Consider the following 24413-nt stretch of genomic DNA (forward strand, 5'->3'; position numbering starts at 1 on the left):
CAGTTTTAGTCTACTGTTTTCCTTTGACAGTGTCATTTTTTGACAAACGCACCAAAATCAACATTTTCAGTTTCTACATATTGGAGCTGTATGAGTTGGGATTTGTTCAAAGAGAGCAGGTGCTCATTTGAGAATATAATTAATGAAAAATTAGCCCACTGATTGATTCTAAATGCAGTTTCATTAAAAGTTATAGTGTTACATACTTTATTTACCCCCCTTTTCTTCAGTGAATTTTAAAGTTAAGCTAATACTGTTGATAGTCATTCATGTTGCTCTCTGGCTGTGATAGGTTGTTTTTTGAGATTCTTGAACTTCTTCAGTTTTACTAGAAGTTGACCGTCCCAGGAAATGAGGAAATATTAGTGTTAATATGTCACTAATGAGTAAGGTTCAGGAAAAAGAATGCTTGTTATGACAACTGCTTTCCACAGTTTGTTTTTTTTTGTTTTGTTTTTTTTAACTTTTGCACACTATATAGAATATATCCAGCTGTTTCGATTATTATTATTTTTTGTCAATAGAATAAAAAACACTCTCGAGACATATGTCATCTTTTTTCCCATAGAGCAGAGACACCCATCCTTGCTCGAAACAAACATGTTGCAACATGAAGCAGAATATTTATTTTGTCTCAAATAGAAATCTTTTACACGATTGCCTTATCTTAGGTAGGTTAAATCCATACATGAAGGGGGTGACCATTGGTTGGCAAACGAGGATATACACAGATAAAATGATGCGTACTTTATCCGGTACATGGGCCACATCAAACCTGGAATCAACAAAGTGAAAAATGCAGCCGACAAGCAAGTTTGAAACTGAGACAAGCTGAGGTGTGCAGGTGGAGATTGTTTTTTGCTTGTTTTCTTTCCAGGTATTCAGACAAACAGCCAAAATCTTCATGTAAGAGACTGAAATCAGACTAAATGGAATAACAATAGTCACAAAGGCAAAAAGCAGGTCAGATATTTTGTTGAGTACTGAAACTGAACATGCGAGTTTAATTATCAAGTGGTGGTCACAAAACACTTTGTCAATGAGATTTCCACAGAATTTCAAACGGATGATGAATGAGAATGCAAATGTGATATTAACAAATGAATACATCCATACAAGCAGAATGATTATAGCTACTCTCCCTGTTTTCATTATGACATTGTAGTGTAAAGGACAACAGATAGCAACATATCTGTCATAGGCCATGGCTGCTAAACTACAAAACTCAACAGAGGCAGATGTGTAGATACAACACATCTGCAGAAAACACCACGGCAGGGTCACTTCATGGGTGTCTGAAAACATCTGTGTTAGCAAAAGAGGATACAGTGCTGTGCTGCCCCCTATTTCATTCACAAACAAATTACATAATAATATATACATCGGCTCGTGCAACCTTTTGTCCAAAAATATGACCATGATAAGGACTGTGTTGGCCACACATATGGAGAGGTACCATAATAGCATTATTGTGAAATACAGGTATTTTAACTCTCCAATAGTCCCATAAGCTGCCAGCACAAAAGACACAACCTCTGTAAAATTCTCCATTTCTATTTTGTGAAATGTTTGTGCTGTGCGGTGAATCACAGAGACTAGCAGAAAAAGTACCTCAGTAACAGTGTTGTCTATTATACTTATAAATAATACCCAAGCCCAAAATCATATCTAGATTTGACATTAAGATGTTTTATTTCAGAATCCAGAATCCAGACATGGAGAATCACAAAGAAATCTTTGATTCAAGTTTAATAATTTTTTTGTCAAAAATTATTTTCTGATCAAAATCTCTTCACACTGATGTCAGTGTGTCTCTGTTAAATGGATCATGGTCAATAAGAAATACAACATCACTTAGTCAGATAAAGTATTATGATGTAGACAACTGTTCCAATACTTTAAAAAAAAATGCAAAATCATTTTGATATCTCCTATCTGTTAAGCAGCATATTTGATTAATGTCTCCTCACCTGTGAGAAATATCAGGACACAGACATCAGAAATCAAAGAACAATATTTGTTAAGCAGAATATTAACAAAAATCAAAAGTCACCTTTTACACTTGTTGCTTCCAGGCAGCTACTGGTCACCTCCCACCTGAACATGACAGTTACCTCAGCTGCATTTTATATAGTTCTTGTACAGCGAGGTGGGTCGGGTTGAACTAAGAGACCAAGTTGCCAATACAAGATAAAAATCTTAAAAACAAACTAAAAAAAAAATCACAGGAACATGTACTTGTTGATAATATGAGCTTTCCATTGGTAAATAAGTTTAATTGGTTGCACTAAATTGCCATAAGGTGTGAGTGTAAATGGTTGTTTGTCTTTATATGTCCATCATGTGGTGAACTTGTGACTTGTCCATGGTGTAACCTGCAGCGCGTCAAGTGTCAGCTGGGATCAGCCCTTGCTCCCTGTGACCCTGTCATGTTATAAGCGGTTACAGATAATTGATGGATGGATAATGGTAAGAGTTGTAAAGTCAAATATCACCATTAATGCCTGAATAGCAATGAAGAACAAGTTCCATTTTGTTTGGTACAGCCTCCAGCTACAAGTCCAGGTGACCTGCATTGTACTCCAGTTTAGGGATGGGCCGATCCGATAGTTAGTACCGGCATTGGTCCGGTACTGGCCAAAATCAGTGGATCAGATATCTGAGAGGGGAAAATGTATAACCCGATCTAATGTATTAGCCTAAACACTCCCATAAATGCTAAAATTGATACTCAACTCTTTGAAAGTCAGTGTGTTCAGCTGTCAGTACTTTTGCAGCTTCTTATTGAATCTCTTTAGTTCTCTTGTCCTGTTTGTACTTTAAAGCAAATGTTGTGTTTTACTGTTTCGTCAAGTTCACTTTCAGCTGTTTCGGGAGTCATGTTTTGTTACTGCTGGTAAAAACAGATCGGTTTCCATAATGCTGCTTCATAATAAAAACATTTAAATGTCTGTATGAAGGGGGGGCTTTTATTTTGAAGAAGTTATAGTAAATGAAATGTGTTTGTTACTGAATTAGTGGAGCCAATTGGTAAACTGTGATTCTCCGATAGTACTACACAGAAAAATGCCGAAAGTCAAAATAAAGAGAAGCAGCACCGCTGCAAACCTAATTCGTGATGTTGTCTTTATATTTCCTCCTTTAGAGGAGTAGACTATTTGTTCTACTGGTTAAGCATGTTTTGAAATGGCTTTTGAAAAGTGCTTCCAAACAGCTGTATTATCTATGGCTTTGTTGAGAGGTGAAAGGTTGATATCGGATTGATATCGGTATTGGTAGATACACAATGTTGTCTTATCAGTACCAGACTTAAAAAGTGGTACCAACCCATTTCTACTCCAGCTCCCTGCTATCAGATCAGAGTGAGGTTGTGGAGAAACGATGTTGTTCTCAAAGCTGAGTCTCATAAATTGGCTCCAATTCATGGGCCCATTCAAGATAATTAAAATCATTAATAGTTTCTGTACTCCCTCTGCAAAATCTCCGTTCTTCTCATTCTATCCTCTACATTTTTTCCATATATATATATATATATATATATATATATATATATATATATATATATATATATATATATATATATATATATATATATATATAATGATATATATATAATGATAAAGTTTTTTTTTGTTTTTTTTGTTTTTTTTTTCTGAAGGCTTACATGTTGTATATCACAAATACTCTCCATATTATTTTTTGCAATTTCAGTTGCAGTCATAGCAAAAAATGCACTTCACAACAACTTTCCACATTTTTGTAATGTTTGCACTATATTTAAAATGTTTGCAACTGTCTAAAGTACTTTTGTCTATACCTTTTAAATCACACTCACAAACATAATATTGTCCTTGCTCTACAGAGACTCTTGCGACATGGAGAAAACTATTTATTTTTTAACAACAGAAATCTTTTACATGATTGTCTTATATTCGTTTGGTTAAATCCATACATGAAGGGGGTGATCACTGGTTGACAAATCAGGAGATACACAGATAAAATAATGCGTACTTTATCTGGTACATATGCTGTATCAGTCCTGGGATCAACAAAGTGAAAAATGCAGCCAACAAACATGTTTGAAAGTGAGATAATCTGAGGTGTGCAGGTGGATATCGCTTTTTGCTTGTTGTCCTTTGTGGTATTGAGACAAACAGCCAAAATTTTCATGTAAGAGACTGAAATGAGACTAAATGGCATAACCATAGTCACAAAGGCAAAAAGCAGGTCAGATATGCTGTTAAGTATTGATACTGAACATGCAAGTTTAATTATCAAGTGGTGGTCACAAAACACTTTGTCAATGAGATTTCCACACAATTTCAAACGGATGACAAATGAAAATGCAAACATACAGTTAACAAATGAATACATCCATACAAGCAGAATGATTATAGCTACTCTTCCTGTGTTCATTATAACATTGTAGTGTAAAGGACAACATATAGCAACATATCTGTCATAGGCCATGGCTGCAAAACTACAAAACTCAACAGAACCACATATGTACAAATAACACATCTGCAGAAAACACCACGGTAGGGTCACTTCATGGGTGTCTGAAAACATCTGTGACATCAGAAGGGGATACAGTGCTGTGCTGCCCCCTATTTCATTCACAAACAAATTACAAAGTAAAATATACATCGGCTCATGCAACCTTTTGTCCAGAAATATGACCATAATAAGAAATGTGTTGGCCACACATATGGAGAGGTACCATAACAGCATTATGGTGAAATACAGGTATTTAAACTCTCCAGTATTACCATAGGCTGCCAGCACAAAAGACAAAACCTCAGTTGAGTTCTCCATTTCTGTCTTGTGTAATGTGGGTGTCAAAATGTGAAACACAATAAGTTGCAGCAAAATTAGCTTAGTAGTGTTGTCTTTTATCCTTTTGAATGAGGTCTCAGCCCAAGAAGATGCCTAAGTTTAAGTTTTCTATTATTCTTATAGTTAGTCAGGCAGACACTTTGACCAAAGAATCAGAATGAAAACGTTTCAGTTTCTAGTTCTAGTTTGACAATTTTCTTGAGTTTGTTTAAAATCATTTCCCCAACAACTGAGCAAAATCCCTCAGTCCCTCAACCAACACTCACTCATGTCTGCATAGCAGTGTGCAACAGCATGTTTCACAACACAGGTCAGAATCACAGGAGTTAGATGATGATCATCATCAAGGAATATAGCATCACTTAGTTGGTTGATGAATGCTGAAATTGTTTTTGAAAAATATAAAGAAAACTTGTCTTCTCAGATTCCAGTTTGTCATCCCATTTGATGAATGTCTCTTTCAGAATTTCAGAATGTAGTAATCAGTAATCAAGAAAAACCATTAGGCATGCAGTATATGAACATTAAAACAGCACAGTATGACCCAAGATCAGTATTATCTCACAGATGTGAATGTCTCTAGGTGACCAACTGAACAAGACAAAAACCTCGGCTGAGCTTTATACAGTTCTTGTATGTACTCAGAGGTAGGTTGGGCTGCATTAGAGGAGCAAGCCAGATTGTAGCCTACAGTTTACAATATGAGTTACTTTGGTGACTCAGGTGCCTCAGGCAGAATTACCGTATTTTCACGACCATAGGGCGCACCGGGTTATAGGGCGCGGTTTCAGTTACGGGTGCTTTTTCTGTATTTAACAAATACATAAGGCGCACTGGACCATAGGGCGCGGGCATGGTAAAAAACACCGGTAAAACATGCATGCTAGTGTGTGTATTTAAAAAGGCAGCGGGAGCAAAACTGAGTTTGGTTGTGCTTTATTGAAATCCTGGCCCGGATGGAAAGATGGCACCGTTTCATGAAGCGAAAGCACCAAGACGGACCTCCTTGAAAATGTTAAATTTTCATTTCTTCCGCTAGCGTTACTGCCCTTAGTTGTATGGTGACTGTAGAGACGCTTCTTCCAGCTGTCCTTTGACCGGCAATTCATTGCTCGAGTCGGTCTTCCAACTCGGGCCATCTCGCCTTGTGTCCGCGGAAACTCAGCTGCGTCTTCTTGACCTGTCGCAGCTCGTTTTCCATCTTCCTCCACTTGCGAACCATGGATTCATTGATATTGTATTCCCTCGCGGCTGCTCGATTCCCTTGTTCCACCGCGTAACTGACAGCTTTCAGTTTAAACTGTGCTTCGTAAGCGTATCTCTTTGCCATTATCGGGGTTGCCAAAACAATGATGCACATACCGGTACAACGTTCTCATCTAGTCCTCTGTTACGTCCGTCTTACAACAACAACAATAACGCCCACACTTCACCCTTCAACATTCTCATGTAGTCCGCCTTACAAAAAAACAACACATTAGGCGCACTGCACTATAGGGCGCGCCGCACATTTTGGAGAAAATTTGAGACGTTTAGGTGCGCCTTATGGTCGTGAAAATACGGTAGTCACAGATAAAGTGATACACTGTAGTTTTTTTGGGTTTTTTTTTTTGCCAACTTCCTTCCTCACTCTCTGACATATCATGTGCTCTTTCCCTATTAGTTAAAGATACACGTAACAAAATAAAATGCACCATTGCTTTAAATATAATTATGTTGGGGAAAATTTAAAGGGAAATTCTAGTGTAAATTTAATCCATTGTCTAACACACCATGACACCAAGTAAGACCCCCCTCGAGAGATCAAGTTTGTAGACTGTTAGCTTACGTAGTTTTAGCAACCTCAGAAAAGACTGCTTGATAACAATACATTGCAGTATACGCTTCCAAGATGAAATCGCCATCAAAAAGCCACAAATAATGCTCAGAACAGCACCAGTACAAATAGGGTCTCAGCACATAGTTCAAGGCATCAAACCTCGGCTAGCTTAGCCAGATCTCTATTGTAAAGTGAACATAACTCACCACTCTCCTGCCGCAGCTTCCTGTTGTGGGGAATTATTACTCCATGGAAATGCAATCAAATCTCATATGTGTCTTGCCTACAAGTTTTTAACAGTTATCATTGAGAGCGGACGGGGAAAAAAAGATGAACTGCGCATTTCTAACCACACTCGGTTCAACGAACGAAAGATCATCGTCTCTTCATGTTGTCAGTCATTAAAAAAGTTCATGTTGATGTTACACAAGTCTTGTAAAACACATACAGTCACAGTCTCAAATTCACCTTGTATGTCCTAAACTACCATTGGGCCTCAAGGATGCTCAAGCAGAACAGTGTTCAAATCATCATAGCCCAAAATAACATAACTGCACATTTTGACTATATCCTACTCAGCAATGTTCAAACATGAAAAGACAAAATTATAGTTTTTAAGGTGCAATAGTTATCTTATTTACTTGTATTTATTTTTTTGGCCAGTTGAGGGAAGGACATCATATCAAGCTTAAAATCAAGATTTGATTTAATTTACATTTTAGCTCACCAACAACTCCTGAGGGAAATACCCTCAATATACAAATATTGGTGATCCATTATGTTTACATTAGGGACACTGTCACTGTGCATTGTTTATTCTGTTTTCTCATAATTGCCAAGAACAGAGATGTCTGTGAATTTAAATCTGAATATTAAAAGTGAATATTGAATTAGTGAGAAAGAGACGATATTCTGTAGTCTCCCAGACAAAGCCTAAATACTAAGATGACATTAACAGGGTTATGAAAGTCATAATTTGAAAAGCTCTCTGGAGAGCTACAGAAAACATTAAACAATGATTTTCACAGGCTGAGTAGAGCTCCTGCTGACAAGTTAGGGCCCATTTATACTTTAAGTTTTTAACTTTCAACGTTTTGTTTTTTTTTAAATGGATGAACTTTTTGAGGAAAGGTTATGTGAGTTGATAAAAAAATGTTAAACATCTGAATGATGTTACTATGCCAGGGCACAGAGACAACAGTTGCCACAGAACAGCTGGGAGGACACTGGATGTAAGTTGGACGATGGCGAAGTGAAGGTCCATGCTGAACAGAGTTGCCTCTGAGTAACGACCACATGGAAATATGTTATATGATTTGAAACGGACGTATCTATCATTGTATGTATAGGCAGCATAAACGAGTCTTTAAAAAAGTGCCTCTTTAGGTTTGGTACTTGGGGCATAAAGGCACAAAAATGTGCAAACATCATCTGAAAAACTTAAACTTAGACCTGAATAGTGTGCTTACATGATACAGATAGTGGCAAAGATGTCATGCATATACAATACACTATATGGCATCAGACCCAATAAGGTAAATTTTTCTGAAATAAGTATTTTCATTCAAGTCCTAATGTGACACACAAACACTGTGATGAAAGTTTAACAGTGACCCAAGACACTGAGGACATCAGCCAATGCATTTCCTATGAGACCTAATGTGTTTATGAAGTCAGTACACATGAGATCACTGTGTTATTGATAAGATTTGCTGATGTAACTCCCATCAATTGTGATACAATGTAACAGAGACACACAAATGCGGAGTAAACATGATGATTAGGCCTCAGGGTCATTAGTCCAGTACAGCTCTGTATCCCCAGGACGTCAGTCTATTGTTGATGTTGTGCTCTGGGACCTGCCTTCTCCTTCCAACACAAACTGTAACTATGTGCAAACTCCCTCTACACTAATGGCTGTTATGTTTGATGCTGGATCACAAATGCTTGAAAAAATGGTGGCGTTCATGATTTTGCATTGTGATATGAACATTTTGCATTTCCAAAGACTTAAATTTGAATTAGATGAAAGCTCAGAAAAATGTAGTTGAAAGACCGTTCTTTGTATGAAACATTTTTTAGTGTAAACAGGCTATAGCTGTAATTGGTCAGCAATTTCAGCTGAGCAGCAGCAAAAGACCTTTAACACTGAGTACTGGTCTTTCACATATAAATGAACATCCACCATATTCAAGCCCTTGTCAAAAGAGTCCTCACAATGTGCATTAAGCCTATTATGTATTTTGCAGCATACATGAGCTTCTAAAACCTATGTCTATGGCGACATTCCTGCACTGGCACAACAGTACAGATGCATTTTATGTCAACAATGTTTGCCAGAGAAGTTGGGAGCAACTGCAGCGAAAAATGTTGTACCGAAGATTTGCTGCCACATTATGAATGTTGTGAATACGTCATGTATGTTAAAATAAGTCATCATTGATTTTTGCTCTCACAAAGAATGCAGTGGTCTCTTGGGTGAAAGTCTGGGTATGTTTGACCCATCCATCCTGCTTCTGGGTGTTAAGTACCACTACTTGACTGTTTCCCAAAGATATAGCAGACCTCCAAGTCTTATATTATTAGGGCAGAACAGAAATGCATTTGGGCCTCAGGCTGTCAGTGCCAGATGGTTTTAAGTTCACTGTGAGACCGAACTGAATAGTAAAAATATGCCCACAAAAAATAATAGTATAAGGCCTGTGTTTTCATGAGCGCCTGCTCACTGTAGAATTGAATGGGTGGTATTGGCACAATATTTGCACAGGCACAACATACAGTTAGTTCACACTTTTTGGTTAATTTTGTGTGCTTGACAGATTGGACACCTATTCTTTCCACTCTGCATTGCCCATGGACATTCTGGCAGTGAAGTCGAGGTCAGGAGGTGAAGCGACTATGTGAGGAGCAGCAGCAGGCAAGACAGGAAGGACTGTGACAGCGGAAGAGGTTGATATGTTTAACGAGGACACTACAGCTCACAAGCCACAGTTTCTGCAGCCCTGCTGGTTACAGACACTGCCCCCCCCCCCCAAAAAAAACAAGAACAAAAACAAAAACAAACAAAAAAAACACAGGCACAACCACAGATACACATTATGCAGCCTCTAAGTATCTCCCAAACTGCTGACTTACAGTCTTTTGGAATTGATGTTTTTAATTACTCAATACTTTGATAAACAAGGCTGGTCTTATGAACTGTCTGTCTGTATACACTAAAATCATGACTACAATTTCATTAAAACCTGTGAACAAATTGTGTCTTTGCCCATACTCTAATTACAACATGGGAAGAAGCTGATTACCAGTACTTATTTGTCTGTGTGTTCCTATCCTGTCAGTTAACATGAAAAATGTCCCAGTGGTCCAGTGAACGCCTGGTATTCATGTTAAATGATGTACTGGGTGATCATTGTACCTTGCAGTCGGTGTTAGGCTGTGCTGTCATTGATCTACTCAGTCCACTGACCTGATGTACCTTTTAAGCTGTTTTATATTTGTACATTCACCCTAGCAAAGAGCCAATATTGTCTAAATTGTAATTGCATCTGCACCTAGTGGCTTGATCTGAACTCAAATAACCACACATTGACAAACCCTCTGCTATCATAAACCTTTCTATAGATAAATCATGCCCCTTGACCTGTCTAAGGAATTGTAAGGTTTCTATGGCAACACTCCCACTTCGTCAAATACAGCAGCTTAGTTAGTGGCCATAAGCATCAAACAGTTGTGCCCTACTTACCCCTCTAGTGTTGGTAATACACTCGAAGGGCTTCACAGTCAAGTCAGGCCCAGAAATTCACAAAAATAAAAATTGCAACATCTGAACAACCCTAACCCTTAGACTTTCAAATTATGACTTTGGACTGTTATTAAGATTGTCAAACGGTCAGGATTCACTTTGGTTTTCGGCAATAAAATTGCGTTGTTAGGTTTAGGAAAACATCTTGCTTTGTGTTAAAATTATGTTCAGCTTGATTTTTATGGCGTTTACGTAAGTGAACTCACGCTATACTACTAATTCCATGTTGACACTTCTTAACACTCAAGACATGAACCCCAGTCGTGCAACAAAGTGCTACAGGTGACCCATTCCACCATCTCCCGAATCAGATTTATCTTCTTTATACTTCCATGCTAAAGGGGAATTTCACAGGGTTTAGTTAGGGGTACCTCAAGGGTCAAAATTAGAAGTGTGGGGCGACTTTTGAGTGAGAGTGAGAACTGACTTGCTGTTTGGACAGTGTTTGGTTATTTCAAATGTTGCAAATGGGCCTCCAGGCATTATACTGGCTGTTTTGAATAACGCATTCATTTTCATTATGTTTGCCAGGCAACATTGCTTTAATCTGGATAGAAAATCTATTTAGTCTCTGTAGCCATCCTCCCTGAATTATGAACCTTTTAATGTATAACATTTGTAAAGTAAACACTCTATTCTACACAAGAATATGATTATTGCATTGTTTAATGGGGGGGGTATTAAACTCTGGAGCTTTAGTAAATTCTGACAGTTGATTGGACAGTAACAATGCTCAATAAAGAATAAAAGCAGTTTTATTGTTCGTCAGACCAGTGGTGAGTTGTTGTAATCACTGTGTTCCCCTCTGAACTATGGTGAACAGCTGAGAAGAACCAAGTCGAGGACGAGACAGCTGTCATTTTAATCAAGAAAACAATGAGTAGTGCAACCAATTTAAGTGTGTTTACTTTATCAGGATTAAATGACACAACAACAAAGCAGAGAGTCACTCTTTTCTCTTTCACCTTGTTGTGTTATATTCTGATTGTGCTTGTTAATGGTGCTCTTATTGTCACCATTATATTGGAGGAGAAACTTCATGAGCCCATGTACGTCTTCCTATGTAACTTGTGCATTAATAGTGTTTATGGGACAACAGCGTTTTACCCCAAATTTCTTTTTGATCTGTTGTCTAACACTCACGTCATATCATATGCTGGTTGCCTGTTGCAGGTCTTTGTTATATACTCATATGCAGCGACAGAGTTTTCTATTCTAGCCCTGATGGCCTATGACAGATATGTGGCTATATGTCGACCACTGGAGTATTACGCTGTTATGACTAAACATAGGGTTGTTGTTTTAGTGTGTTTATCCATACTTGTACCTTTCCTCTGTCAGACTATTGTAATGATAATGACCTCTCAGCTGGAATTATGTGGCTCCCGAATAGAAAAACTGTACTGTGAGAATTGGTCAATCCTCAAGCTCTCATGCAATTCAATAACAACAAATAATATTGTTGGATTTATTGTAATATTTTTCTATTTAGGGCATGATCTTTTCATTTTCTGTTCATATGTGTATCTGATAAAATCCATTTTAAAGTCAGGAGAGGGGAGGAAGAAATTTATGCAGACATGTGTGCCACATTTATTATGTTTGCTCAATGTCTCAGCTGCTCTGCTGTTCGACCTCATGTACGCTAGATATGGATCAAGCTCTGTATCGCAAAGCGTTAAGAACTTCATGGCCATACAATTTCTCATGTTTCCCCCTATTTTCAACCCAATTATTTATGGACTCAAACTGACTCACGTTCGCAAGATTTTTTTAAGTTTGTTTACAGACAAAAACCGGGTTAAAGGATTAGGCTGATGCATTGTGAAGTTTTGTTTTGAGGCTGGCTATTTCATCTCATTGACAAAAAAAAAAAGTGATCATCAATTTCCAGTAGTAAAACATGAAGAAGTAATAGTCAGGTTGATTGTAAAGAAACCGGTATCAGTTGTGAACTCTTCAGAGAGCCATTGATTAAACTTTGTCATTCTTGAGGGTGTTTGCTGTGGTGCTGTTGATTTTTATTATTGAAAGGTGTGAAGATGAATGACACTGACACAAGTATTGAAATTACTGTGTATCAGTTTTCAGTATTTCTATCAATTTTACTAGGACGTGTAAGGCTTTTTTTTCACTGCAACTGTTTTAATGGTGCTCATTCTATAGTGGAGCTTATATAAACAAAAAACACATCTCATATTCCTGATAGTGGCGCTCCTCTACTAGTCTTGTGTTGCATAGACGTTTACATTGTCAGTGAGAACAGCAGAACATTTTAACATGTCATGATATAACATTTTATTAATTTTCAAACATTTAGTCAGTAGCCTCAACTGACAGTGCCTTAAGTTATGTGACTTGAGGCAGCTGATCACACTTCATGTCCCTCCTTTTGAAGCCACAAAATACTTCATCCAACCTTATACATATGCAGTAGTAAAAACAACATCACAACAAAGTGAAATATCAGTCAGTTTTAAGATTGACCATATTTTCGTTTTCGGCTCAAATTCATTTTCAATGGGAGTGCATGGGGCATTTTTATGCTGGCATCAAAATCACTATTTTTAAAAGACTAAGAAGGCTCGACACAACATGAAGCTTTGCTCATAATATCACCAGGGTCTCTACACATAGCTCAACTGAACCACAAAGCTACTGCTAACCTGAGTTGTTCAAAAACTCTTTTTAGTAAACTCTGTATACACAAACAATGTTCTCAGTGTTCATGTGTAGAGACCCTGGTGATACTATGAGCAAAGTTTCATATTGTGTCAAGCCTTCTTAGTCTTTTAAAAATAGCGATTGAGCGTTGATTAATTATGCTTTTACATGAACGTTTGACTCACATACATTCACAAAAAAAGCCTAAGTGGCATTTTGGCGAGAGTTTCACTTTAAATTCTTGAAGGATTTCCCCATGTTTAACAAATGCAACAAGATGTGCGGAGCAGGTGGGGTTTTACTGACTACATGACTTGTGGCCTTGTATGTGACCATGCAGGGGGTCTCTGGAAGAGGGGGATACTGAAGGACCACCAAACAGTGTAGCATGAATAGCAACCTTTCCTCCTGGAAGGTGACATATAATGAACCAGAGAGGAAGTCGGAGTGGAGCAATGTATCAGTCACAGGATTTTCACCTGGGGGTTTGTTATCTTAAAAATAAAGATGTATCTCCTGCATGGTTAAATGAGTATTTTGCTGTTTAGATGGCTAATTCAACCAATTGCATTTAGGTGTGCACACAAAATTGGACCCAACCTAAACACTTGTTATAGACGTTGTCTATTGCATTTCTCTGTCAGGAAAGCGACAGAAGGTACATGATATAAACAGAAGGACTGCACCAAGAGATAAGCGATAATAGATAAGCTTAAAGACATAGATAATACATAAACTGGCAAAATGCCAATTTATATATATAATGTTGCTTTAATTCATAAAACATGGTATAAATTGATGATTCTGGTTTAATTAGCTTCTGTATTTATCTTTGCCCCTTCTTTTTTTTTTACTAACTTTGTTTTGAAAAAGTGTATTTATTAATGTATTTGGGAGACGTGCTCTCTGCATGCGGGTCATCCCAAAGACTTGGAGCGCACTGAAAAGGCTCTATCACCTTTATGAATTAAACTAGAACTAGTAACAACAATTAAAGATGCATCTGAGTATCTGAGGTTGCAAGAAGGAAGATAAAGAGCATTTCAAGACAATGAAATAGAAAAACAAAGATGAGAACTATTGACAAAGGTAAATAATCATAAAAGCAAAAGCCAATTTAAATCACTTTTTATAAATTAATGAATGACTACATTTATGTTTTGTTTTTTGTTTTGCTTTTGCATTCAATGGCATATTTGTTGACTGTTCCATGTTTCCATTCCTCATACGCGATATACTGTTAAAACTGCTTAAAAACTCCAGCTTTGTAAGGATTTTACTGGTTTTACCACAAGCAGCTGCACACATTGCCACATTGGCTATCATGCAAGTTGGTATTTCAACAATGTAAATGTATGGGTTTTTTTTTTTCAGCTGCCAACCAATGACACACCTGCATCAGTGCAGAGGTGTCTCACCGTCATAAATCCACAACTGAATTAACACAAACACACTGGCTACCTTACAGTGAGAGACATATAGAAGATGTGTTTCTGTCTAACAATGAACACTTGAACCATTTCACAGCACTGAATCATGTCTGGTAGATACTGGTAGCAACATTGACAGGTTTGAGTTTTTAAAAAAAAATATTATTGCAGAATGAGTAACACATCCTCTATACTTGTGTTTTCACTTTCAGGCTTCAGTGCAACTGTGAACTACAGATTCATTCTTTTCTCTCTCACTTTATTATGTTATTGTCTAATTGTGGTCGTAAATGTGTCTCTCGTTTTAACCATAATACTGGATCAGAATCTACATGAACCCATGTACATTTTTTTGTGTAACCTGTGCATCAATGGACTTTATGGGACTGCAGCCTTTTACCCTAAATTTGCTTTTGATCTTCTGTCTGATGTTCATGTAATTTCATATGTAGGATGCTTTCTGCAGGTCTTTGTTATATACACTTATGCAACTACTGATTTCTCTATTCTGGCTCTTATGGCTTATGACAGATATGTGGCTATATGTCGACCCCTGGTGTATCACTCTATAATGTCTGTGCGGAGGATTGCTGTGTTAATCAGTTTGGCATGGCTCGTTCCAATTGGCTGTGAGATCGCAGTTCTAACTCTGACATCCAAATTGAAACTGTGTGGCTCCCACATACAGAAACTCTATTGTGAGAACTGGTCGATTGTGAAACTTGCTTGCAGTTCAACGGCAGCAAACAGTGTTGTTGGATTGATTATTATTGCCTTCTATTGTGCGCATGTTCTTTTCATTGTGTGCACTTACGTACGGCTCGTGAACTCAGCCATGAAGTCAAAAGAAGGCAGGAAAAAGTTTACACAGACATGTGTACCACATTTATTGTGTTTGTTGAATGTTACAGCTGCTTTGCTTTTTGACACTATGTACTCGAGGTATGGATCAGCGGCCGTTCCACAGAATTTAAGGAACTTCATGGCCATACAGTTTCTCATGATGCCCCCTATTCTAAACCCTATTATCTATGGACTGATCCTCAGTAAAATTCGATATAAATTGGTGACTTTGTTTATGAAGGCAGGTCAGACATTTACACTGGGGCTGAGGGTTTGATTTATAAAATTGGGGTTCTGTTCTGTCAGAAATCACTATACTGATCTATGGCCTGTGTACAGAGTAAGTCATTTTACTATCCCACAGACAGGTTTCAGATGTTGATTGTATGAAGCAATACATGACTGTGAGAACTTGAAGTACAATTTAACAGCACAAGTTTACTACATGGGGTCAAGAAGAAAATGTTGAATTTGGGATGGAGTGTTAATCTGTGTGAATCCTCCAGACAGCCAGTTTATTCTAGCCTTCTGATGGAAGTGTTTATGTATGTTTTTAAAAAACTAAAGACATTTAAGGCCAATTTGTTTTCATGATTTTAATTTTTTTTTTTAATTTTTAAGCTTTTGAGGCTGGAGCTGTTTCTATCTTTGTTGTGTAGCAACCATGTAAGAGCAGGCTGACAGATTGACTCTCCTTGGATTTCATTCTCAGACTTTGATTGTTTGCACAGAGGAGCTGTGTGTTTGTTGTTTCCGCTGACTCAGTGCTAGCTACCTGTGTTCTCTGTGTCGGTTTGTGATAAGCTTCAACCACCCGTAACCTACAACAAAATAAATGTTTGTTAAAAATGATGTATGATAAAATTTATAACGGTTATAATATTATGATGATATCAGTAGATCAGTGGATATTACATTGTTATTGTCTCTCTCAGCAGTAGCTGTAACTGGAAGTCAACAAGATATTCTGTTTAGTCCTGTTGCCTCCTTGGACAAAATAACTGGAACACAGTATAATGCAGTCCTATACAACACTACCACCTATTGTGGTCTCAAAAATGACCACATAATTCACTCAGTGTCTTACTGGCACAGGGTTAACAGATATTTCACATTATTACGCATCAGAGTTTTGCATTGGATTGCGTACAATGTAAAGAATTTCCCTGTAAAAAAAACAGTAAAATACTGGCAGCAGGGATGCCAGTATTTTACTGTTATTTTGTAATGCAACTACTGTTATTTATTTTTACAGTTTATTACTGTTTTTTGGATTACAGTATGTGACTGTAGAATAATTGTGGGTGTTGTGGTTATTTTACAGCTTATCTACTGTAATTTATGTACATGATGGTAGGATAACTGGGTTATGGTAATTTTACAGCACATCTACCGTAATTTATATAACAGTATATTGCCGTATTTTGGATCACAGTGCAGTACAGTTGGAGAACTGTGGTTTATGGTAATTTTACATTATATGCCAGTGTGTTATAAAATCTGTTATTTTTGCATTTGCATTTATCCTCACCAATTCAAAAACAAAGTATGCAGGGCTTCTCAAATACCCAGCCCTAGGCTACCACATTCATCCCGACAGCCACTTAACATCCAAAAGTCCTACAATAAACACACTAATGTCTTGCCTTTTAGTGCTTAGAGATTATTCAACTTCAACTTATTCAACTGATAACAAATTTCACTCAAGAACTTATTTAACTTAATAACATCCACCAAACTGTCTGAGCTGTGTCTGCCTCAGTTTCTATCATTACCATAGGGTATCTATGCATGCCGGTTCAATGAAGAGACATAATCATAACTGAATTGATTACATTTTGTTGTTATTGCCAATCATTCCTAACCTCTGACCTTGAATACAAATCAGATGCAGACCTTTAAGTAATAGGTTTGAGAACACAAGAGAATATAAATTCCATAACATTGCTGTAGTTTATTACAAAGCGCTCATTTGTACAGCAGACATTGTAAGATTAGTAACATTGAGAACATTTGTTTTACAAAAATGAAAAGGTATTGCATTTCCATTACTGGAAGAAACTGTCTCCAATACAGTCATTACTGACAGGCGTTACTGAACTCATGTGCATAACATCAGACACTGAATTGAAATAGCATCGAGAACACTGTAACACTGCATTCAATTACCATCTAGAACAATGTAACAGTCTAGAGTGAAAACAAGTCTTTTGCACAGGAACAATAACAGTTGATGTGGAGAAAAAAAGAACGAACAGTTAGTACTTGACAGCGATGTTTGGCTGGTCTCCTCAGTCACCGATGACGAGTGCCTGTGAATAAATAAATGAGGGGAGAGAAATAGGCCAGAGCAATAAACTGTTCAAGGGAGAGAGAAAATGGTTAAAGACAGGATGAAAAGTGCAAAGAAGAGAAAAGCAAGAGACAGAAAGGAGAGGGGTGGTTAGTTATAGTTTAGGGAGAGTTACCTCTGGAAAACTAGTATGCAATGAAGTTAATTAAGTAATTAAGTTGAATTAATGATAAGATACTGACACATACATTTTACAATAAAAAAAACTTGATGAAGGTCAGCAACACCTATGGCTCACTGAGCTCAAGCTAGCTACAGAGTTTGCTTTACTCAGCCCTATTTAGCAACCCGAATTAATGAAACATCTGAAATGTCAACAGTTCAATAATCGTGCAGATGAAACACTGGACTTTGGGAGAGAAGCATAACTTTACTTCACCTGCTCTGTTGAACTCCACATGGACTTCTCTAGCTGGAATAATAGGCCGGAGCTGTGCTCTCCAAAGTAAAGTTCAGGAATAGTCAGTTAAGTTACATATTGTCACTCGAAAATTAGTAGTTTGAGGAGTTTGATCAGTAAAGAAGTGCTATCATCAAAATAGAGACATGAGCCTGCAATCATCAGTAAGATGCTGATGGATAATGACTGGACTTAAGAAAGGATGTTAGCACATGTCTCCACTGCCTGACAGAAAATACTGTTTTATGCTGTTAAATTACAGTTTCTTATTGTTAACTGAGCATTAACTTTTAATTTACATGGAAGCATGAATGTTTAACAGTATTTTATAGTTATTACAAAATACAGTAGAATACTGTTGTAAATCCACCGTAAATATACAGCAATTCCTTGTTACGATTATCCATCCTTACAGTTACATACCGTATCTATGATTTACAAGGGAAGACAGAAAATTCAACTACATCTACAATTTCATTTTTATTATTTTAGAAACTGAATTTAACTTTTGTCTTTGGGGACCTTTCGACATAACTATTTGGTTAAATTAACCAAATAAAAGTTTAAAAGGTCACACATGCATCCTAAACCAATGACAGTGTTACTGTTTAGATTTGTGGTTGTGTAACTTGTGCCTCAGAGGGATAAATGGACAGCAATTAACAGTCACAATGATGAAATACAAATGATGTAATTACCAGTCAGACTATCTTGCTTTTTTGTTTGCTTTTTTTTTGTAATGGGACTGTAATGGGAATCATTAGTGTAACCTCCCTGGTGGGCCTCAGTGGAAAACAACTGGCTTGAGGGAATAGGACTGGCTACAGCCACCTAATTATGATCTAATGGTCAATGTAAGTTGGCCTCATGGGATGATGCTTAACAAGTGGTTTGAGGCTCAACATGAGTAGAGAGAGGACAGTCTAACCTATTTGTAAGATCATAATTTGCAATCTAACAGTATTGTTGCTCTTATTTACTTTACCTGATGACACTAGAGGCTTTAAATGAGCTTCACTTAAATAACATACATAAATATGTTACATAGAGAACATGTAGTAATTATGAAACGAGTGGTCAAAAGGTCATTTGCTCCACTCTCCTCTGAGAGCAATTAATGAAACAAGATCACTCTAGAGCCAATCCAAGAGATAATGAACACAAACAGGCTATGGAGTCAGTATGACTTCATTCTTACTTACACACTGAAACCGGAAATCAATATGTTAAATCAAAGTTCTATTAAACTCTAATACAATCTAGTATAGCCATTCATTGTTAGTATTCATTCTTAATATCAGTCATCATTAATCTGGCTCCTTTATAAGTGCAACCACAATAATCCTCCTCAATTATGTGCAACAGAACTGTATGTAGGGCTTCTGAGCAGAGTCTAAGCCAATGGCCAATAAGGCCATACAGAACAACTATAGATTATAGACATATATAGTGTAGATTTAAACATCAATTAAACACACAAATGCTATGATGCGCTGTGATTTGTACTTGCCCTGTTACAAATAGTAGAGAACATTTTGGCTATTGCATCTACCAAATGGTGCGCATTGTGTTCCTGTGGAGCAGGGCTGTGTGCACAAATTACCAAGGCCAAGTGTGACACTGATGAGAGGCGCAGTCCGCCAACAAGTCATCTGTTGCCAAATTGCTGTTCAGCTTGTCCTGCAAGGCTGATCTGAAAAATCATGTCAAGTCATTTTTTTGGCTGTTGTCGCATCTTCCATCTCTGGAGAAGCAGGAGCTTGACACATTTCTGTGGTCTTGCTGGCAATCTCTCAACCTTAACAGTGGAAGCAAAAACTAAGCTTTTGTGTAATATAAGTCTATATTGAAGTTGTCTTGGCCACATATTATCAGCAGCACTATATGAGTTTGTATATGCTGTTAATTATTTGTTCAATTTGCATAGTTCCCACTGGACATTTTGGCCATTGATATTTTCACCTGCCAGTCTATGGCACTGTGATACGAGCTATAAGACGGCACATGCCAGCTAGTGTTAACCCTGTTTTTGTGTCTTTTTCTTCAGCCTTTTCTTCAATGTTGTCAGTGCTTTTAACAGCCCTCAATAGCATTGACCAGGGCTTGTGGGAGAAATCACCATTCTCAAACTAAACCAAACTAACTAATCACAGTGGAGACTCTGCGGCCCCCGCATCCAAAAGGTCCAACCATTTTGTCACTTGACTCAACCTCAGAAGGAGCAACCTCTAAATATGTGAGGAGTGTATATTCACCACCTGAAGAGAGGTTAAGGGGCTGACACTCATCAGTTGGTTCCCCAAAATCCCATGAAGAGCTTTGGAACTCTCTCCTCCAATGATGAGGAATGATAACTGCACCTGCAATCAGGCCACTTTTAAAAGGCTTGTTCCAAGTTTCTACCTTGTCACCTTCTGCTTCAGGTTCTGCCACAGTCACACAAATCAAACCTGTTTTGTATTCCTACTAGAGATGTCCCGATCTGATCACGTCATCAGAAATTTGGGCCGATCACGTGGTTTCAGACTCGATCAGAATTGGACGTTACATCCCAATCAGGGATCAAATATATGTATATTTATTCTCATTATTTTTTATCAGATCTATTATATTTCAAAACCAATGGGAAAAATGTGTGTGTGCAAGGCTCGGGTCGGGTATTAGTAAACACAACCAGTGACATGACCGGCCACCGCTGTCAACGTTTTTTGTGCCTCTGATTCATGTCTTCATGTCACTCCACAAGTAGTCCATTCATTTGTCACAACAGAAATTCATTCAAAGCAGAGCTCCACCAAAGAGCCCGCAATCGTTGCGGAAGGTTATCTGATGTGTCAGTGTTTCCCCTATATGCACTTTGCTGCATCCTTATTGATTTTTGTAGGTTTAATATCACGGGCGAATGGTGAATTTAAGTTGCACACCGTGAAAGCACTACACCGTGAGTTATCTTGAAAACGATTATTATTGTCATTACTGCTATTTGTATGCTTTCTACAAGTCACCGTTTAAGTTAAGTGACTGGAATCCTCGTCATCCTATTTAAAGGCAGCAACAGGAGACTCATCAAACTGGGGTGAAGTTAGTCTATGGTTGGCTATTCGGCGGATATTCATTCGGGTCCAGCCGTGACTTCACTGAGGTTTGCCCGGCGTCAGCAGCAGGAGGACGGTTAACTCAACTCCCAGAGCCTCGCGCTGAATCACTGGAAACTCATTGAGGGACCATCATTAAATTACTTAGCATAAATATATTCATAGAAATTAATTGCAGTTTTTTCGATATCTTCCATGTCATGTGGCCCACTGACGTATGAAACAGATTCTGTTTCCATAAAAAATCTATAATATTAAAGAAAATAATGGTAAAAAAGTTCTATAATGCTCAAGAGGTTAACATATTTTCAAGTAGCAATGTCAGCTAGGACAAAATAAATGTAAAGAGAGACATAGTGGAACCGTATGTTTTCCAGCTTTTTTGTCCTTTACCAATCAAACCTATGATAAGTGTTAAATGATAAAATAAGGTGAATACAATAAAAAATAATGGACATCCTGGATCTAGTTGTTCACTCTTCTTCATTTTTTAAATTTTTTATGGAATTATCAGATCGGGACTCAGTATCAGCAGATACTCAAAATCAAATAACTTGGACTAGGAGGCTGAAAAAACCTGACTGGGACATCCCTAATGAATATGAAATAACCCAGTCAAAGAGGACATTTTTATCTTTGGACAGGAAGCACATTACCTTTGTCACTTGCATTGGCAGACATGTCATGTTGTTCTGTTTTCAGTTGTTTTAGAAACAATGACAATAAACATGTATTCTGTTTGTAATTATCCCAAACATTCTGATCCAGATGACATGTTCAACAAGTTTGTCCATGAACAAATGTTTCATCAGAAACTTTAACATGCACTGTGGAAAAGTTTCCAAATCCTCCAGAGGTAAAATAATGTGATGACATCTATAACTGGTGGACCACATAAAAGACCTGTACACTTCCCTACATCCACAGTTGTTCTTTATCTGTTTAAAGATCTCATCTATTCAGATGTGCTCAATATAATGACTGAATACTGTGTGTTTACCCTATAATTCTTCTTTCAACAGGATCCTTTGATTCAGACAATGGAAAACAAAACTCTCTCATTTTACTTTAACTTAACCATGTTCACGAACATTGGACACTTCCGTTATCCAGCCTTTATTTTTTGCCTCCTGCTTTACATCTTTATTGTGTCTGCAAATCTTGCCGTGATGTGGATAATAATAAGGGAGAGAACACTACATGAGCCCATGTATATTTTCATTGCATATTTATCCATCAACTCTCTGTGTGGTGCTACTGGTTTCTTCCCCAGATTCCTTATGGACCTTCTGTCTGATACTCATTTGTTCTCACGTCCTGCTTGTTTCACTCAGATCTTTGTTATTTACACATATCTGTCTAATGAAGTGACCATTCTGAGCATTATGGCATATGATAGATATGTTGCTGTTTGTCACCCTTTACACTATCACAGCAAGATGAACTCTAAAACTGTCTTTGCATTGTCATTTTTTGCTTGGGTCTGTCCAGCCTGTAATCTTACTATAACCCTTAATATGACTGTCAGGCTTCCTCTATGTGGTAACAATATACAGAAGGTATACTGTGCCAGCTGGAATATCGTCAGGTTATCATGTGTTACAGATGCCATAAACAGTATTGCTGCTACGCTGGGGGCCGTAGCTGTAGCTGTCGTTCCCTTTGGTTTCATCTTGTACACATATCTGAGAATTGTGGTCGCTTGTTGGAAAAGCTCATCAGAGGTCAGGGGAAAAGTATTACAGAGTTGTTTTCCACATGTTATATCATTTGTGATTTATGTTGTCACATCGTTTAGTGATACTGCCTTAAGCCGACAAAATCTTGATGAGATAAATCCCTTTGTGGCTATTTTTTTGTCACTAGAATGTGTTGTCATTCCTCCACTTTTGAATCCTCTTGTGTATGGCCTTAAATTACCAGAAATAAGAAGACACATTGTCGAAATACTAAGCATAAAATCCCAGGGGAAGAAAAAATCTTGTAGAACATTACCAAAGCCTGTGTGAGTAAATCTACAGGGGTAAAACAATCCACAAAACTCTTGAATATTGTTTGAGTGTCTGGTATCCTAATCAACTTCCTTTCTCTACAGTCAGAGCTGTAAGGCTCACTGAAATTGTCACCTTACATTTTGTTTGACTTTGTCTATCATTGTTGTAATAGACTTTAAAGCACAGTTTCTGGAGTTCTGGAGTGTTTGTGTTTGTTTCCAGTTGAGATTCATATTAATTGTAATCTCTTTGGCCACCAGTGTTTATCATCTATGTTAAATTAAAAGGTTTGTCTTATGCATACATAGATATTTAGATGTTTTGATATTGAAGTCTTTACCATAGCATTTTATGTCAACAGATTTTCAGAGTGAAGTATACAAAATAATAGAAAACGAGGAAAATCTATAGATTAAAGTAAAGAAGAGCTCTGTCAGACATTTAATTTATCCACATTTTATTTGTTATACGTTTTTCCTCTCTTTTGACATCTCTCTTCATTCCATGTAAATACTAAAATTCCTGGTCCACATGCTGTTATCAGAGACTTATAAAAACATGATGAATTTAAATTTTGCAAAAGCTTCGTGGGCAGCTGTGACTCAGAAGTAGAGCCAGTGTCATGTTTACGGAAGGTTGCTGGTCCGATTCTCCTTGTCTGCATGTCAAAGTGTCCTTGGGCAAGATAATGAACCCCACCTCCATCAGTGTAATAATGTATGTATGAATTACTGTAAGTTACTTAGGACAAAAACATCTGCTAAATGCCCTAAATGTAAATATAATTGCTTGAAATCTCCCAGATCACAGGTGCAGTCGTTGTTATCCACACAGTGATCGTTTCCCATTGTTTCTGTTTATCTAAAGTAGACAGTAGGGCTGGACGATTATGGAAAAAATAATAATCATGATTATTTTGATTGATATTGAAATCACGATTAATAAACACGATTATTCATTGATTTTAAAAAAGTATTTATTGAGCCACTAAAACTCAACTTTGAATATAACCTTTAGAAAAGCAACCAGAAATAAATTAGTAACAAGTAAAAAAGTAAAATGATTATAATAATATATTAAATAATATGTAAATAATAATAAAAACAGCAAGAAAAAACAATAAATAAAAATAAACACCCAGTTAGTATGCAACCCAGTAATTTGCATGCACGCC

At 37.3% G+C, this 24413-nt stretch overlaps 5 protein-coding genes across 5 annotated transcripts; 3 read left to right on the forward strand and 2 right to left on the reverse strand.

The window, feature by feature from the left end:
* Nucleotides 1-624: 624 nt before the first annotated feature.
* On the reverse strand, nt 625-1551 carry LOC119026388 (olfactory receptor 2K2-like). The gene has a single exon (XM_037110741.1). The coding sequence runs from the start codon at nt 1549-1551 to the stop codon at nt 625-627; it is 927 nt and encodes a 308-aa protein (XP_036966636.1).
* A 2334-nt stretch (nt 1552-3885) lies between these two features.
* On the reverse strand, nt 3886-5404 carry LOC119026135 (olfactory receptor 1-like). Its single transcript, XM_037110275.1, has one exon. It carries the CDS (start codon nt 4813-4815, stop codon nt 3886-3888), a length of 930 nt encoding a protein of 309 aa, XP_036966170.1. The 5' UTR covers nt 4816-5404.
* A 5923-nt stretch (nt 5405-11327) lies between these two features.
* Nucleotides 11328-12278, forward strand: LOC119026033 (putative gustatory receptor clone PTE03). The gene has a single exon (XM_037110121.1). The coding sequence runs from the start codon at nt 11337-11339 to the stop codon at nt 12276-12278; it is 942 nt and encodes a 313-aa protein (XP_036966016.1). The 5' UTR covers nt 11328-11336.
* A 2448-nt stretch (nt 12279-14726) lies between these two features.
* On the forward strand, nt 14727-15674 carry LOC119026034 (olfactory receptor 6N2-like). Its single transcript, XM_037110122.1, has one exon. The coding sequence runs from the start codon at nt 14727-14729 to the stop codon at nt 15672-15674; it is 948 nt and encodes a 315-aa protein (XP_036966017.1).
* A 6611-nt stretch (nt 15675-22285) lies between these two features.
* On the forward strand, nt 22286-23254 carry LOC119026042 (olfactory receptor 5K1-like). The gene has a single exon (XM_037110126.1). The coding sequence runs from the start codon at nt 22286-22288 to the stop codon at nt 23252-23254; it is 969 nt and encodes a 322-aa protein (XP_036966021.1).
* The last annotated feature ends 1159 nt before the right edge of the window (nt 23255-24413 follow it).

Source organism: Acanthopagrus latus, chromosome 9 (assembly GCF_904848185.1).
Source record: "Acanthopagrus latus isolate v.2019 chromosome 9, fAcaLat1.1, whole genome shotgun sequence".
Taxonomy (NCBI): domain Eukaryota; kingdom Metazoa; phylum Chordata; class Actinopteri; order Spariformes; family Sparidae; genus Acanthopagrus; species Acanthopagrus latus.